Below are 14,439 nucleotides of genomic sequence, written 5' to 3'. Positions count from 1 at the left end.
GGAATCTATCGTCAACAAGATAGATGGTCAATCGTCATATGGCATCCGATCCTTAGTAGGCTACGTTGGTGTAGTTGATACAGTTTCCTCCTGTCCTTTCCCCTTTGAGCATATTCCACAACACGTTGCATATAAATCATATTGCTTTCATCCTCAATCGCGGCCTCAAAATGCTGTGCTGGCGCAGAGTTCATCTGACTCCGCATTCCGCCTAAATGGCATTCTGAGGCTTCAAGAAAACGCCGTACCTTTTCCCCTTTTCTTTTTTCTCTCAGATGCTGGACAACTTTGAAATCTGTTCAACTTCTGTTGCAAACAATTGGATTCATCGAATTTCTTGCCGTTTCAAATTTTGTTATGAATATGGCTTAGCGCTTGGAGCTGGAGTAAGTGCTTGGAGTTGGAGTAGTTGATACCCCAATATTCAGGGGCTATAAAAGATGACACGTGTATCTACCATCTTTCTGTTCTGTAACTAAGTCCATGAGCTCGCTCCCTCTGGCAATAATCACTTAGTTCTCTCTATTCTGTGCCATCTTCCTCTGACCAACCGTGGATTTCGCTACAAATTTAAACTGACCAACGCGCTGGACCTTCCTGTAACTACTGTAGGCCGCCGTGGGCGGCAGGATCCTGCAAAAGCACAGGCAGCAATGGCTTATCTCGCCAGAACTTTCCCCTGCTTCGATGGTCTTTCCGATATGAAACAGCGACCAAGAGAGGCAAGCTGACGGCGCTATTGGCTCAAGTCTAGCCGCCCGCACGAAATCAATCACAGCCTTCCACCTTTTCCTCCCATCCCAGTCATACTGCGCATTTTGAATAGATTAGCTGCCCTCAAGGGGAACTGCGCTGGGGCGTTTTCGAGGGCTTTTGAGGGTATATATAGGTTCGAGATGCTGTACCGGAACCTAGCTTGTTTGGTTGCCCAACTGTGCTTTAGCAACATTGACTATTTACCTCATCATACCTCATCCTTTATCTTATCATGTCGCGCCGAGCTTGGAGCAAGGTTATGGAAGCCATCACAGGCCGAGGCTCTAAGGTCTGGGAAAAGTTGGTTAAGCCAACAGTTGGGAGGGGAAAGACCCAGTGGCTGAAGTCCGAAAGTGACCTCGAAAACCAAGGCGTGCGCTTCGATTACGACGGTAATGTCGAAGATAATGGTCAATCTACCACAAGTACCAGGTCCAGCCAAATGCTGGGAAGATCCCTAGCTTTTGGAGAGAATGGAGAGACAAGCACGGTGGGTCTCATGCCGTCATTGGGACAGTCAAGATCAAAACAAGATGCGACCAAAGACGAAGTTGGTTCGGCCCTCAAGTCTCTCGAAGAAAAACTCTGATCCGACTGTCAGTACTTGTACTTTGTGCAACATCACTGTATTTCCCAAAGGATGTCCTCGGTGATAAAGCACCTTCAAATAGCCAAGAGAGGGATTGCAAACGGTCGTCCAGTGGTAGAGACATGAAGTAAGATTGAAGGGCAGTAAACGGATCTTCCCTGAGAGGCAATAGAGAGCGGGCTCGAAGTCGCTTGGGATCTCGGCTATCAGATTTTTGTATCTTCCGCTTTCTGCTTCCAGGCTTACAACGTGGTTGTTCCCATGGACACCCTTGAGGGAGGATGGTTTGAGATTCACGCTGTGCGGGGAGGGATGCACTTGCTGACTGCTGTTGGCGGGAAGGTGGTCACAATTACTTGTCTGAGCATCACCACCCTCACCACCAACCCTTTCGTCGGGATCTCGAGAATGGTTAATTTGGTTGTAGAGTATGGTCGGAGAGTCATAATACGGGCAGGCTTTCTCTGTGGTGATAAGACTGTCGGCTTGGGGGGCATGTAGCTGGAGGTCGATATCCTCCCAACCCCCGAGGTCGGCAAGGATTACTGGATTGAGGGGAATAATGTCGTCCTTGCATCGGGCAGCCTGAGGAACTCCTCTATACAGTCATTCGAGCTAGATATACCCAGAGAGGAGACTCAACCACCTTGCAGGCTGACATGATTCGCGCTATACAGAGCTGGCTGAGTTTAATCACAGATAATTCTTTAGAGCGTGACAAAAGGATATGCACTGTGCCTCCTCTCAAGTATTCAGACACAATTATTCATGACACTATCCATGTGGATACGCAACAGAGAAAAGCCAATACTGTGATGGAGCAAATATGAAATGTTCTTGGTGTAGACATATAGGTTGGGTGTCTAATGACCAATATAAAGCCGCAAAAGAAATGGCTCGTGAGTTGAAGGCCAAAATGCTTGAAGCGGCTGAAACGCATGGTGATTTCACTGGGGTTCAAAACTATTTCCATTGGTTGACTTTGATGAAATCTCCTGAAATTGGTCCTGTGCAATATACGCCGAATAAGATCCACGAATGCGGAGACCAGGTAACGGAAGACGTGAAATTTGATCTCTCCCGAATATCGGTACCCCAGCTTGTCCTGGCCGCAGGAAAAACCCGCTCGCGTTGAAGAGAGTGAAGGGAAAGTGTGGGAGATACGACTGCAGGAACCCTTGAAATACTCTTTCAGTCATAGACTCCAGGTCTGACATTCCGGGAACTCTTGGTTTTGTTCTCGGGATGTGTAGCTTTGTCGCGGCGGAATGGCTTTTGACAGTGTTCATGCTCTAGTTTCTCGTTAAAATCTCTTGATCGCTAAATCCTGATCACAAATACTTTCTCCCAGGCAGCTGTATTGTTCCATCCAACATCCTTGAATTACCTCACCTCCAACGAGGTTATCAACCGGAGAGTAGTTATATATCTATCAGGTAGGCGACGAATCGCGAGAGGCCAGGGAACCACAAAAAGTGGCAAGACAGATAAGTGGTCCTCCCAGGCAGAATTGCTGTGAAGCTTCATCAAGAGCTTTGGCTAGGCGACGTTCAGGGGGAATGTGTACTAAATTGCATTTTCGATTACAAATAAAGAAGCACCAACATCCAGGCTTGCGTCGACTTCCAGCAGCCTTACATTTTGCACGGGCTTAATCATTGTCGATGAAAGTCCTGGCGGATGTTACCTTATGATCGCCCTTTCCACATCGCATTATCCTGTACACAGGCCATAGGCGCTCGATGGCGCGGGATTACTGCATATCTTTCTGGATGACTGCGGGAATGTGGTGAGGCAGTTGCGGACGGATGATGAGGGAGGGGACTATGATTTTGATGGGACGTGGAAGGAGGGTTTTTGGAGGGAGGACTTCTATGCTGGGAGGGGTGGGTTGGGGCCTGCTTATCGTGCTGGAGGGGTGAGGGGGCCGCCGTACTCAGTTTCGGGGTAGTGCTGGTGGTATCTGCGGGTTCAGGGTTTTTGCTCGGTTAATTGACCCTTTGCAGGTTAGGCATGCTGGGGTCTGGAGCCGCTACGTATATACTCGCCATTAGGTGCCCTATCCAGAGGACATGGAGCAATTTTATACCGCTATAACGCATGAAAACAGAAAATGAAAGCTAAATGACTGGCTTTAGTGCTACACAAATCCCCTCCCAACTCTGCTTCATATCTTCCAGATTCGAGCCTAGCATCGCGTCCCAATCGATATCTTCAGGAAGAGGCCACCACATATCCTCGTCTGGATCCATCTCAATGCCTGCCAATGTATTAGCATAAGCTTTTGTGGAATTTTTCACAGCAAAGAAAAGATAATGGAAAACATACTCTCAATCTCCCACCCTCCATGCTCATTAGTAGGCTCCTCTCCATCACGCTTACTCCACCTCCCGGGAGTCGGATGGTCGGCGTACTGACTGCCGACGAAGTTCACCTTGCACCTGGAATACCCCGGGGGGCCTTCCAAAACCTGGCAATAATTGAGTCAGCTTGATCCTGCCCAACCCCACTTGAAAGCTGAAGAGGGGAGCACATACCAACACTCGGCAACATCCCGTTCTGGCCCTTGCTCGTGTCGAAGCATTACCCGTTGTAGCTGCAAGCGGTAGACATCAGGCTGGTTGAAGAGGTTCACAGCGCAGAAGACATGCGACGCCGTCGTGCTAGTAGTAGTGCCCAGCTCAAAGTTGTTCAGCGCCATGCTGCCTCACTGGTCTGGTGTGTCGCTGACACTGGTTGCGTATGCTAGAGCGAAGGTGAAGTTGCGTTTGAGGTTGTAGCTGAGGGTAAGGGATGATGTCAGTATGTGAGCGACCTTGTTATTACCCTGGAGAGGTATAGCTTGAACGAATGCTCTGGGTACTCACGGTTTCATCAATATCCTCCGAGCGAGGCAGAGCCTGGGGGTAGTGAGCAAGGCGTCCGAACACAGGCGCGTTGGGATCACCTTCGCGTCCACCTGGTGTCCATCGCTCGCCAGGGTGCTGGCCTTTGTGTGTCCGTTTCGACCAGAGCTTCCAGTCCTCTGTCGTCGAGCAGGAGTCTCAGTCGAAATACGCCACGTTGGTGTAGAGAGTGCTCAGTATGCCTAACATTATTAGTCGTGTGCTGCCTGTGAGACTACAGACTTGCGCAATTAGCTTACCATTGCAGTTTCCCTGAATAGTCTGCTGCCACTGAGGCACGCAATTGGCCGTTGGCGGTCTTTTCCGCGTCGCGTACTTGGCTCCCCAATCACCACCTTCCTCAGCTCCGCCAAACGGGAACTCATCGCAACTGACAAGAGTCTTAGGCGGAGGAATGTTGAGGTCTGTCAGAAGCTGGTTGTTTTGTCGGGTGCAGAAAGTCCCGCCCGACCAGCTACTGCAGGTATACTCATCACGATCGTCACGACGGGCAGGGTCCCAGTGAGTGTGGCACATCACTGCTGGCGCCATCCGAGGCAAACCAGCCTAGTATGCTGTCGCAGATACCTCTAACTAGCCTTGAGGCTCCGTTTGCTGTGACGATCTGGTTAGAGCTGAAGACTGGGCAGTTGTCTGTGCATATGTCATCAGTACGGCGGCTCAACGATAAAGGCAATGGAGTCACATACACCGCAGTTCGGGAATGGTTGGGGCATTATTACCAGAGGGTGGACAGGAGAAGCTTTGGTAGCTGTCAAACTGGGACGTATTGACTGCATCTGCCATTTCCTCGTCACCGTCACTGTCCACTCGCTTGAAAATCAAGACATTCGGATCGGGTACAGGCGACGTAGCATTGAAGGTCTCATGGGCATGATTCGCGACTCTGTGGTGATGCAAATGGCCATGCCGGTGGCTGATAGGCGGGACGTATGGCTTCAGACCACCGTCATCCCAGACCTAGTCGTCATCGTCATGGAACACGCCTATTTCGAATCGTCATCCGAGACTGTCTCAAAGCTTCGCTTGGAGTTCAGGGTGGCATCTGATTCCACGTTGCTGTTCTCGTGAATGGTGTACTTCATACCCGGAACGCTATAAAGATAGACAGGTTGGTAATGCCAGTTTCAGGTATCACCGAGAATGTTGGCAAAGCCACCATAACCTAGATTGTAATAGAGGTAGGCGCCGTACTTGTAGCTGTATACGGGATCTGTGTCTGTTCCCACAGATCCAGTGACGGTGGCGGAGAAGTCAAGAGAACTGTTCAGGAAAGCAACGATCTGGGCATTAACCAAATTCCCCTTGCCCAGGACGGACGGGCCTACCTCAATACCAATGCGTGCATTTGGAGACACATCGATAGCAAGGTTTGCCGAAGCCTGCGCAGATGCGTAAAATTGAGGCTCAAGACCAGCCTTTGGTCGCTGCTGCTGGGACTGGATGTCCTTAATCATGTCGTAGTCGTTCTTTTCCGTCTTCTCCCTGAGGGAAATATAGCTCTGCACGGCCAAAGTGGACACGGGCACCAGCCTTCGCCTGGCCATTAAGAGTGACACTGCCACGGATCTTTGGGGTGATGTTAGCATTGACCTTGATTTGTTTTTGGAAGTGCTCGCCTTACCCGACCGTAAATATCAGAACTAGGACCGACGGTTGCGATGCTCTTGATACTCAAACCGGGATAAGCAAGTATGTCGATCAGCTTCTTCCACTCCGAAGTATAAGTGAGGATGGCGTTTCCTTCAACGCGCAGCCCAAGGTAGGCACTTGGTTCGACCCCAAGATATCCGTAGGTGTCGATCACCTTCATCCACAATGGTTCCCGAAAGATAATATGCATAGGTCGCATCCATCTGGACATCGGCATCCAAATACATCCTCATCTCTGCATAAAAGCTTCGGCGGGTACATCTGGAGACATATCAATCAGGCCATGAACATTCGGTAGTATTGAAGCGGTAGAGAGTACTCACCCTTTCACAGCTCGGTAGAGAAGAAAACTCTTCTGGAAGGCCATGTTGAGGAAATCATCATTCCCGGCTTCAACGGTGTTCATCTTCTTCAGCGAACCAAGGAACTTGCCAAACCATCGTTTTTCGACACCAGTATCCGACCTCTCCATCATATCAGTGTTACCAGAGCCTACCCTGACCGACTGGCTGGTTGAGGTAGATCTCTTTTTAGCATCCTGAATGAGAGATTTCCACTAGTCCCTTACAGTTTCTCAAGATGGGATCTCTTTTTAACAGCTGGATCGGAGTTGGTTACTTCGTCCCAGTACGGCAGCAGATTGGTGTAGTCAATCCGCATGTTTATCGGGCCGTCGTCGCGCTTGATCAGGTGAAAGTTGTAGTCGAATCTCAGTTTGAACACATCGTTGTCATTGTTTTCAAGAGCACGAGCCCGGATGTGGTGGTGCGGTAGCTGATAGCTTTCCGGGGCTCGCTCCATGGAGACAACGCGTGCAAATGGACCCTCTCCAACAAGGTCTCATATCTTGATAATCGTGCCCTCTGCGCCTTTGTGGAAGATCTTCTCACACTCGTAAGATCCCTTAGGGCAATTGCAGTAGACATAAACAATCTCCTCGGCGTGATCAAACGTCGACTCGAGGACTGTTGTATTGGTGGTGATCATAGACCGTCATCGGTTTGGCATCTTGGTGCTCCGGCGAGCAACAGTGTAAGAATCTCCAAAAGCATTGTCGATGGATTCAGGAGGACCATCGAGCATCAAGAAGCCATATGCTTGGTCTGTATACGGAATCAGTCCAGCTTGCTTCCCTATGGTCGGAGTATTACTTACCCGAGGGGTCTTCTTTGACCGGTTCATCGCTTGTTTCCTCATTGTTATTCCCCTCGTTGTCAGCAAACGCCCACGCGACATCATCGCCTTCGTCGTCATACGCGTCTTCCCAGAGCCAGGAGGGCGGGACAGGCCAACTCTCATCGTACTCTGATGGCGGGTCGCAACACAGGTAGAAAGACGGATCGCATTCTGCCAGGATCTGATAGGCTGAACATTGATCTCCAACAGTACAATCACCATGTATACATCTTCGGTTGAACTGAGGGTTCAAAGGTGCAGGCTCGTATGCCTCAGACAGCTTAGTTTGCGTCTTCTTACACTGGCGCAGCAGGCAAGCTCTACTGCTGTCGAAAAGGACAGTTTCATCAGCTTCGTTAGGGTTGAGGTCTTCCGTGGTCCACTCGCAGTTGTTGAATCCCTTGGACTTTGGACAGCACAATCCTTTTTTGAAACGATCGTGTAAATTGCTGTTGAATTCGAGCGAACACCAAGCGCCGTCATCGGTGTCATAGAGCGACGCGACGCTACGCTTTCGTAGCCATCGGGGCATCCATCAGTGCCTAACTCACCGATTGGCTGAGTCGGAAACAGGGGACCCTGGCAGCCGCTCCAAGAGCACTGGTTGAGAAGTTCCGTAGAATCGCAGCATAGGGAGCGATGGCCTTGGAAACACTGCTTGTTCCCCAAGGCGTCGGCGAAGGTTTCGGTCGATAGTTCGAATTGGTTGTTACCAACTGCCCTGAGCAGCCAATCTCACTGCGAATAGGCTCGCCCTCTGTTAGCTTCGCGGTTTCCACTCTAGAGAAGTAAACGGAACAATAAAAACAAACTCACGTTCCATTCACAGTTGCTGGGTATCTGATTATTGGGGCAGCAGATATCTCGATACCACCCTACATCACATTGCCCAATGAGACCATAGGTTCCACCCATCTGCAGGGGCGCATGTGCAGTGGATACGGAAGAAGTTCCAGCAGGACATTTCTGCTTCGGACCGCTTTCCTTTTCACTGCCGTCGGTGCAAAGCTCTGTGACAAAGCAGTTCTGGCCGGTGTAGGCTGCAAACTCGTTGGAGAGCTTTTCTTTCTGCTCATCGCTCAATTTTCCACCTCGAGTGAGGGCACCGTCCATGGCCGCATCGCCGAACAGAGCATGCAGTACATCATAATCCTGAGTATCTTGATCTATAGCCCAGATCATCAGCCCCAACAGACATTGGGAGGTGAGGAACTCTTTCTTGTCTGTGAATGACTGTTCACCATCGTATGATCCACCGGTCAGACAGATAGGTCATGTATTTCTTGGTCGACTCTTTGTCGTAGTAGGTGTCGGTGAGAGGCTCGTTGCCAGATTGAATTTCTGCGTACGTGAGGATTCCAGCTGTATCTGAGCAGTCTCCTGGAAGACCAGATGTAGAGAACTGGCAACCGGCGTTGGGGTCATAACAATTAGCATCAAGCTTGGTGAAGGACCTGCCGTAGAAGCCAAAGCCCATGACCACATTCTCAGGTTTCACGCCATTGCGCCAGAGGAGATCGAGACCTGTTTCGCCTCTGTAAGATTAGTGTGGCCTTTCAAGTATGGGCCAGTCCAGTCATTGTGTTGATCCCAGAGGCCGTGAAAATCGTATGACATGAGGTTAAAGTAAGTGATGTGCTTCTGGAGGTTCTCAAGATAGAAGCCCCGAAGATATAGATAACTCGCAGGCAACGTGAGGGAGATTTCCCAGCCAGGATTCTCTTGGTCGAAGCGTTCCCGGAGCCTGGAAACAAAGACCACATAGTTGTCATAACTCTCATCCACGCCGCCACGGTCCTCGGCAACAGGGTATTGCCAACCTAGGTCAACCTATTGATACGATTAGCTGGCTTTCGATTTACCCGGCATAGGTTGGCTTACTCCATCGAGACCATATTTTTTAAGGTAGGCAACCAAGGAGTCAAGGAAGGTCTGCGTATTACCATAGTCTGCAACGAGGTCGGACCATATGTGCGCAGTATTACCATCGTTAAACGCCCAGCCACGAATGGCGATATTGACACGTAGCCCGTCAAATCGGTCCTTCAGATTAGCAGCCCTGGTGACGATATCGGCATCCGCCTCGTTCATCTCAAAGTCTTCAGTAATTGTAGCAAAGGCGAGGTCCAGGTGACTGAGTCCACCCGCGGGGATGTGCTCTGGGATGAATTTGTCGCAATTCCTTTCTACGAGATTGAACATCTTGTAGTAGGCTACGCGCCGCTGCGGCTTCATTACATCTGTGTGTGCATCGCAACTTGGTCGCCTGTTCGTTTGATTAGCAAGAGCCGATTTCCAGAGATGGGCGACTTACTCAACCTCCTCGCACCCAGACTGACATTCATCATTGCAGAATTCCGAGGTTGTGCCGCAAAAGCCGAATCCATCCCCACGAACTGTCAATTGAATAGCCCTGGAGATAGCGAGGGGGGTTAAGGCAAACCTGCAGCAGACGCCTAGTGGACTTCCAACGTTTCCGATTGAGTCCTTACCACACTCGGCAGTAGCATTGCAGGTACCCAGGCATCATCTTGGACATGGTTAAGTCTATTCTTAGAGAAGCAGTGAACGGCACAACATTCCCCCACAGAATTCATCACCAAAGCCGCATGAACCATATTGACTGCAGCAACCCTGCTCACACGGGAGAATCTCGGAGCAAACGCCGAGGCGACGCATCCTACTAGCAGCAGGACGACACGCCACCAACGCATGACGGAAGCGTTGTAAGTCCCTTAGCAGTCGGGTCAGTCGGTCTGGAAAAAGACTGAGAAGAGACCGGATAACCGTCAGCTTAAAAAAGCGCATCTAGTGCCTCGGTCAGTCCGTCCAGTCCCTCGCACTCCATCTGGTTTTCCTCTTAGCGCCATCAGAGTGAGATGCATTTGGCCCCAATCTCGTCGAGACCTGTCCATTCGGTAGCGCCGCACTGCTCCGAAGCCACTGCAACGGAAATGAAGAAGGGGTGGTGGGCTATGAGGCTCGGAGGATCTCGTCTGGACCTCAAGAGGCCGGAGAATCAACCACCAGGCCCGATCACTGGGCTGAAGCTTGGACCGGATACGACGGATCACGTATCATGGTTACAAGTCGGCACGGAGATGCTAGTGCCAGTCTTGCTGTTGGAGGAGTCTAAGCGAGCGCCACCAAGCCCACCAGCAGCCACCATGCTTAGCGTCGAGTTAGCGTCAGGGACAAGTCTCCGACAGTCAGCAGAGAGGGCAGCGAGTATGTAGCCGAGAAATGGATGGTTCAGGTAGCCTACAAGGTCTTATGACTGGTTATATGTAAATTATACAGACAAAATAAGGTGACGAAGATCTGAGATATCATATCTGCGTGCTGACAACCGGAGGGAAAGCAAACGAGGAAAGGAACTGGTAAGAAGTTTGGTGGGAGCCCATGGATCGTAGACCAGACTGCGCTTGTACTTGCTGGCTGTTGATGCCGGTTTAACTGTTGCTTTCGGCCGCATGGGACAAACCAATGCACAGGTTTAGCGCCTAAGCTCCAGTGAGTGAAGACAACGAAGTACGCATAAGCATTTCTTATTAGTTCAAAAATGGACTGGGTTGCCAATGCTTCGCATACCTAATTCCTATACTGTGATTCAGACGGGTGAGCAGCCATATATATTATTGGCCGAGAAGGTTTCTTCACTCCATGCTAGTGAAAACAGCCACTTGCATGAATAAAGTGCATTCCTATTAATTCACTATTTATTTCGGATTCTCCTCAGTCCAGCGACTTGAGAGTTCGCCGACAACCAATAGTTGTCCCCTGAGCAGATTCTCTAATAAGTACACGCCGTTATACAAGCTTAATTATTATACCAGAATACTGGTAAAACCAGGTGCCAGGGGTAAAAGTAATCTAGCAAGGCCTAGTGCTGCTGAAATTGGAGATAACGAAGAGTCATAGAATTGACATCTGCAAATATTTAGATAGATTAGGGTTTAAAATTCTATACGTCGGGTCTATTCCCACGCTCTAAGATATCCCTATGTATCATAGCTTTGACCCTTGCTGCGACTTACGCCTGTCAAGGTATGTTTCTAAGTAGATATGCCAGTCATGCGATATAGAAGTCCTTGCTTCACGTGGAAGCTCCAGCCAGCCCATATCAATTTTCACTTCAGCCTCTTTCCATCGTACCATCTCTTGCCTCAACCACCCAGAAGCTGCGTCAGATACACCTTCCACAGCCTCAAAGGGAAGATGATGTCCAGCGCCTGGAAATATGACTTCCTTTACTCTATTATTCTTATAACCGCCGCTCCCCCCAATTCCTTTCCCGGTCCGTTCCAACTTTTCCGCTCGAAGTTCTGGCGTCGATACTGGACTGTTTTCACCAAAAAGATAGAGGACGGACGGCCGAACGTGCTTCAAAAACCTCCACGCAAGGATGGGTTCGAACCGATAGAAAGGGTAGATTGCATGCGGGGGCCCGATTATATCCGGATAGAAGACAGGATCATGGAGCTCTTGTGCACCCAGGTCTTTATCCAACTTGAGTGGTCGCTTCTTCTGGAAGTTCGGTCGAAGGTACTGAACCACCTCTTGATGCTTTGATGTGGTGAGAGTGACTGATCCCTCGGCTTTCGTTAAATCAATAACTGGCCGCACGTCTCTAAGGCCGTGCTCTAACCAGCGTTCGAGTACCCTTGGATCCCACTTATGGAATAATCTCTTGAAATACTTCGCTGCTTCAGAGCGGGAACGCCATATGTCTTCTCTGTCAAGTGATAATTTGACGAATATTGGCCCCTTTGCAGCGTGGATATTCTTCTCAAGCACGGGTTCCATAAGGACAAGGGAAGTGAAAAGACGCGGATGTAGTAAAGATAAGAGGACTCTGCAGCGACAGTTGATTACCATCTACCCCTGATTCACGTTTCTTATTTTGGAGATAACGTACAGTTGTCCAGCCCCGAGGCTGTGCCCAATCCCGACTATCGGCCTCGGCATATCAGCACTGAAGATATTAACCATATGAAGGAGATCTCGAGCATGGTCAAACCACGATGCTACCAGAAGTCAATCAACGGAGATCGTTTCAATAGGGAGAATGTAGGACCAGCTCACGATCATTCCCTAGATTCTCTTCATTCAATATACCACTTGCCGATTGGTTTGCAGTATCTGCAATCCAGATCGAGCGAATCCGAATACCTTGAGTACTGAGTCGAGAAAGGATTTCTTCCCAGATTGGCTCGTAAAGTTCCTATAGTAAAATAAGTCAGGAATATATTCTTCTATCCCTATAACACTTTTATATGACAAGCAGCCCATTAACGATCTGAGGTCTTTGACCAACCTTCGGAAACCCACTACCATGAGCACCAATGACCGTGACATCCCCTGGTTGAGGATTTGGATTCGACCTCGGGGTGTATCTTTTTATCGCTAGCTTCAAAACGTCATTCCCTTCCTTTGTGGCTCGAGGATATTCTCGAATGTGCTGGCAGTCAACAACATGTTCTGTGACAATGAGAGGAGATAAAGCCATGACGGGACGTTTACCACGCAGTCTTGAGCCTCCAACCACGGTTCCGAGATTCTAAGCTGGCCGTGAGCCAGTACTTGTACAAATATGTCTGCATCAAAAGGGTACAGAAATATCCGAACACCACTTTTATATAGCTTAAATCTTCCAGACAACAACTGTTCAGGTGATAAAACGAGCATGCAAAAGTCTGCAGCTGAAACTGTCCCCGAAATCTACCATTATTTACTTCTATTCGCTTCGGGTTGCTTCTTTCATCACACAAGTCTACTGCCTTTCGTTTGATTAAGCGGTGTGCAATTTTTTGCAGTCTTTGTATCTTAGTCCAAGTCTTCCCAACCTCTACATTACCAATCATTGTTAGTATTGATTTTCAGCCAGCCACAGCAGGGGCTATTGATGCCCCACCAGTTCTTGCTGATGACTAACTAAACTACAGCAGTGGCTACTAGTAAACACTGAGACTTTTCTGACTGGATAGAAACGCCCCACGATTAAACCTAGACTAACTCTCCAAGAGATTTCGGGATCCATGGTGTCTTCGGAACGACCGATCCGCAAACTGGGAGTGTTAGTACTAGGTATTGAATCATGGTAGATAAATTTATGTTCCAGAAAAGCTTACTCAAGTTTGCAGCTGTGTTCAATTATCTGTTATACTGAGTCACACAAATAAGAGCTAAGGTTGGAAACAATGTAGATACCATTTGCACTACCACGTGACTTCATCTCAATGGGGACTAAGGGTACACGCAGATCCTCGTCTTTCTCCTCCTCAAGATCTGACGGCATTTTACCCTCGACCGAACAAATCCGATCCCGACTCCACCGCTCTGCGACGGCAAGCAGGGGATAATACATTTTTCTTCGTCAGGCGCCGGTCGCAAGTGATAAGCGTTTGAAATAAAGAGCCCCACTCTTTCCAGCAGTTGCGGGTCTCGCGGAATGTAGTGACCGCCGTCATGGTAGAGTATCTTTTGCCTTTTGAATGCATCAACCAAATCCTGGCTCTGTCTGTCCGTTATCATTGTATCCAGTGTTCCAATAATGTGTAGAGACGGAGGGGAGAGTAATGGCGTATAGAAACTGCTGTAGTACTTCATCGTGCCCCGGAATCCAGAGAAGCAGATAACAAACCGAAGAGGTCGTTGTCCGGGAATATGGTGGAACGGGGAATGACTCAGTAGTTGACCCTGCTGTTCCAAGAGTGACTTTTGCCTGTCAGGATTGGACGCCGCTTCGCAAAGGGAGGCAACCATTGCAGCTAGGGCTCCACCCTGCGAGAAACCTATCACCGCGTGAATAGGGCGGTGGTCTAGAGACTCGGAGATTCCGATGATGGCGCGGTCAAAGCCGATATAATTGCTTGTGTCGTCCAGATTCAGCCACCACGCCCTGTATTCGAGCCCAGTTTGTTCATGTCCCTCAGGTCCATTTAAGCGAAGCGGAGCGTCAGGGAAGATAAATTCTAGGCCATCGGGATATTCGTCTTCTATCAAGGGCGTCAGGCTCCTAGTAACTTGTTCCACGACTAAGCGAGCCTTCACGCGGAAGACTTCACTGGACTGGGCATAGCCTGTCGAATGCGTCAGCTATGAATCTCAGCTATGAATCAGTTCTGGCTTGATTAATGCTTTCTCACCATGTAGCATAAGAACTCTAAACGTTCGCCGGACAGACAAGTTTAGGGACATTGTATGACGATGCAGAAATTATGTTTAGTGAGTGAAAAGAAAGAGGTAGTTGGACTCCAGGGCTGAAATATACAAAGTGGATTTAGTGAAGCCTGGTTGACAACGACCCTTATATATCTATTTTCAAAATTATCAGCACTGCTAAACAGCTGAGATGCC

General features: G+C 49.2%; 8 protein-coding genes across 8 annotated transcripts; 1 reads left to right on the top strand and 7 right to left on the bottom strand.

The window, feature by feature from the left end:
* Positions 1-897: 897 nt before the first annotated feature.
* Positions 898-1,345, top strand: BDW70DRAFT_165881 (uncharacterized protein; the record flags this gene model as incomplete). Its single annotated transcript, XM_073741850.1, has 1 exon — positions 898-1,345. The coding sequence occupies exon 1, from the start codon at positions 989-991 to the stop codon at positions 1,343-1,345; it is 357 nt and encodes a 118-aa protein (XP_073591412.1). The 5' UTR covers positions 898-988.
* Positions 1,346-3,465: 2,120 nt separating this feature from the next.
* BDW70DRAFT_164337 (uncharacterized protein) lies at positions 3,466-4,046 on the bottom strand (the record flags this gene model as incomplete). The annotated part of the gene is made up of 3 exons (XM_073741458.1): positions 3,466-3,605; positions 3,674-3,815; positions 3,879-4,046. 3 exons carry the CDS (start codon positions 4,044-4,046, stop codon positions 3,466-3,468), a joined length of 450 nt encoding a protein of 149 aa, XP_073591411.1.
* Positions 4,047-4,389: 343 nt separating this feature from the next.
* BDW70DRAFT_164336 (uncharacterized protein) lies at positions 4,390-4,767 on the bottom strand (the record flags this gene model as incomplete). Its single annotated transcript, XM_073741457.1, has 2 exons — positions 4,390-4,433; positions 4,491-4,767. The coding sequence occupies 2 exons, from the start codon at positions 4,765-4,767 to the stop codon at positions 4,390-4,392; spliced, it is 321 nt and encodes a 106-aa protein (XP_073591410.1).
* Positions 4,768-5,378: 611 nt separating this feature from the next.
* On the bottom strand, positions 5,379-6,705 carry BDW70DRAFT_164334 (uncharacterized protein; the record flags this gene model as incomplete). The annotated part of the gene is made up of 3 exons (XM_073741456.1): positions 5,379-5,820; positions 6,228-6,413; positions 6,473-6,705. The coding sequence occupies 3 exons, from the start codon at positions 6,703-6,705 to the stop codon at positions 5,379-5,381; spliced, it is 861 nt and encodes a 286-aa protein (XP_073591409.1).
* Positions 6,706-6,897: 192 nt separating this feature from the next.
* BDW70DRAFT_164333 (uncharacterized protein) lies at positions 6,898-8,193 on the bottom strand (the record flags this gene model as incomplete). The annotated part of the gene is made up of 4 exons (XM_073741455.1): positions 6,898-7,007; positions 7,060-7,591; positions 7,659-7,829; positions 7,897-8,193. 4 exons carry the CDS (start codon positions 8,191-8,193, stop codon positions 6,898-6,900), a joined length of 1,110 nt encoding a protein of 369 aa, XP_073591408.1.
* A 124-nt stretch (positions 8,194-8,317) lies between these two features.
* On the bottom strand, positions 8,318-9,794 carry BDW70DRAFT_154063 (glycoside hydrolase superfamily; the record flags this gene model as incomplete). The annotated part of the gene is made up of 6 exons (XM_073739766.1): positions 8,318-8,566; positions 8,605-8,910; positions 8,962-9,346; positions 9,395-9,493; positions 9,524-9,576; positions 9,723-9,794. 6 exons carry the CDS (start codon positions 9,792-9,794, stop codon positions 8,318-8,320), a joined length of 1,164 nt encoding a protein of 387 aa, XP_073591407.1.
* A 1,294-nt stretch (positions 9,795-11,088) lies between these two features.
* BDW70DRAFT_154062 (alpha/beta-hydrolase) lies at positions 11,089-12,589 on the bottom strand (the record flags this gene model as incomplete). Its single annotated transcript, XM_073739765.1, has 4 exons — positions 11,089-11,935; positions 11,999-12,107; positions 12,166-12,304; positions 12,398-12,589. The coding sequence occupies 4 exons, from the start codon at positions 12,587-12,589 to the stop codon at positions 11,089-11,091; spliced, it is 1,287 nt and encodes a 428-aa protein (XP_073591406.1).
* A 737-nt stretch (positions 12,590-13,326) lies between these two features.
* Positions 13,327-14,439, bottom strand: BDW70DRAFT_165875 (alpha/beta hydrolase; the record flags this gene model as incomplete). Its single annotated transcript, XM_073741849.1, has 2 exons — positions 14,229-14,439; positions 13,327-14,162 (listed from the first exon to the last, which is right to left on the bottom strand). Exons 1-2 carry the CDS (start codon positions 14,278-14,280, stop codon positions 13,327-13,329), a joined length of 888 nt encoding a protein of 295 aa, XP_073591405.1. The 5' UTR covers positions 14,281-14,439.

This window comes from Aspergillus foveolatus, assembly GCF_047715535.1.
Source record: "Aspergillus foveolatus strain CBS 279.81 unplaced genomic scaffold BDW70scaffold_103, whole genome shotgun sequence".
NCBI lineage: Eukaryota > Fungi > Ascomycota > Eurotiomycetes > Eurotiales > Aspergillaceae > Aspergillus > Aspergillus foveolatus.
Note: the sequence above shows the minus strand (reverse complement) of the source record. Positions and strands in the feature narration are given on the sequence as shown.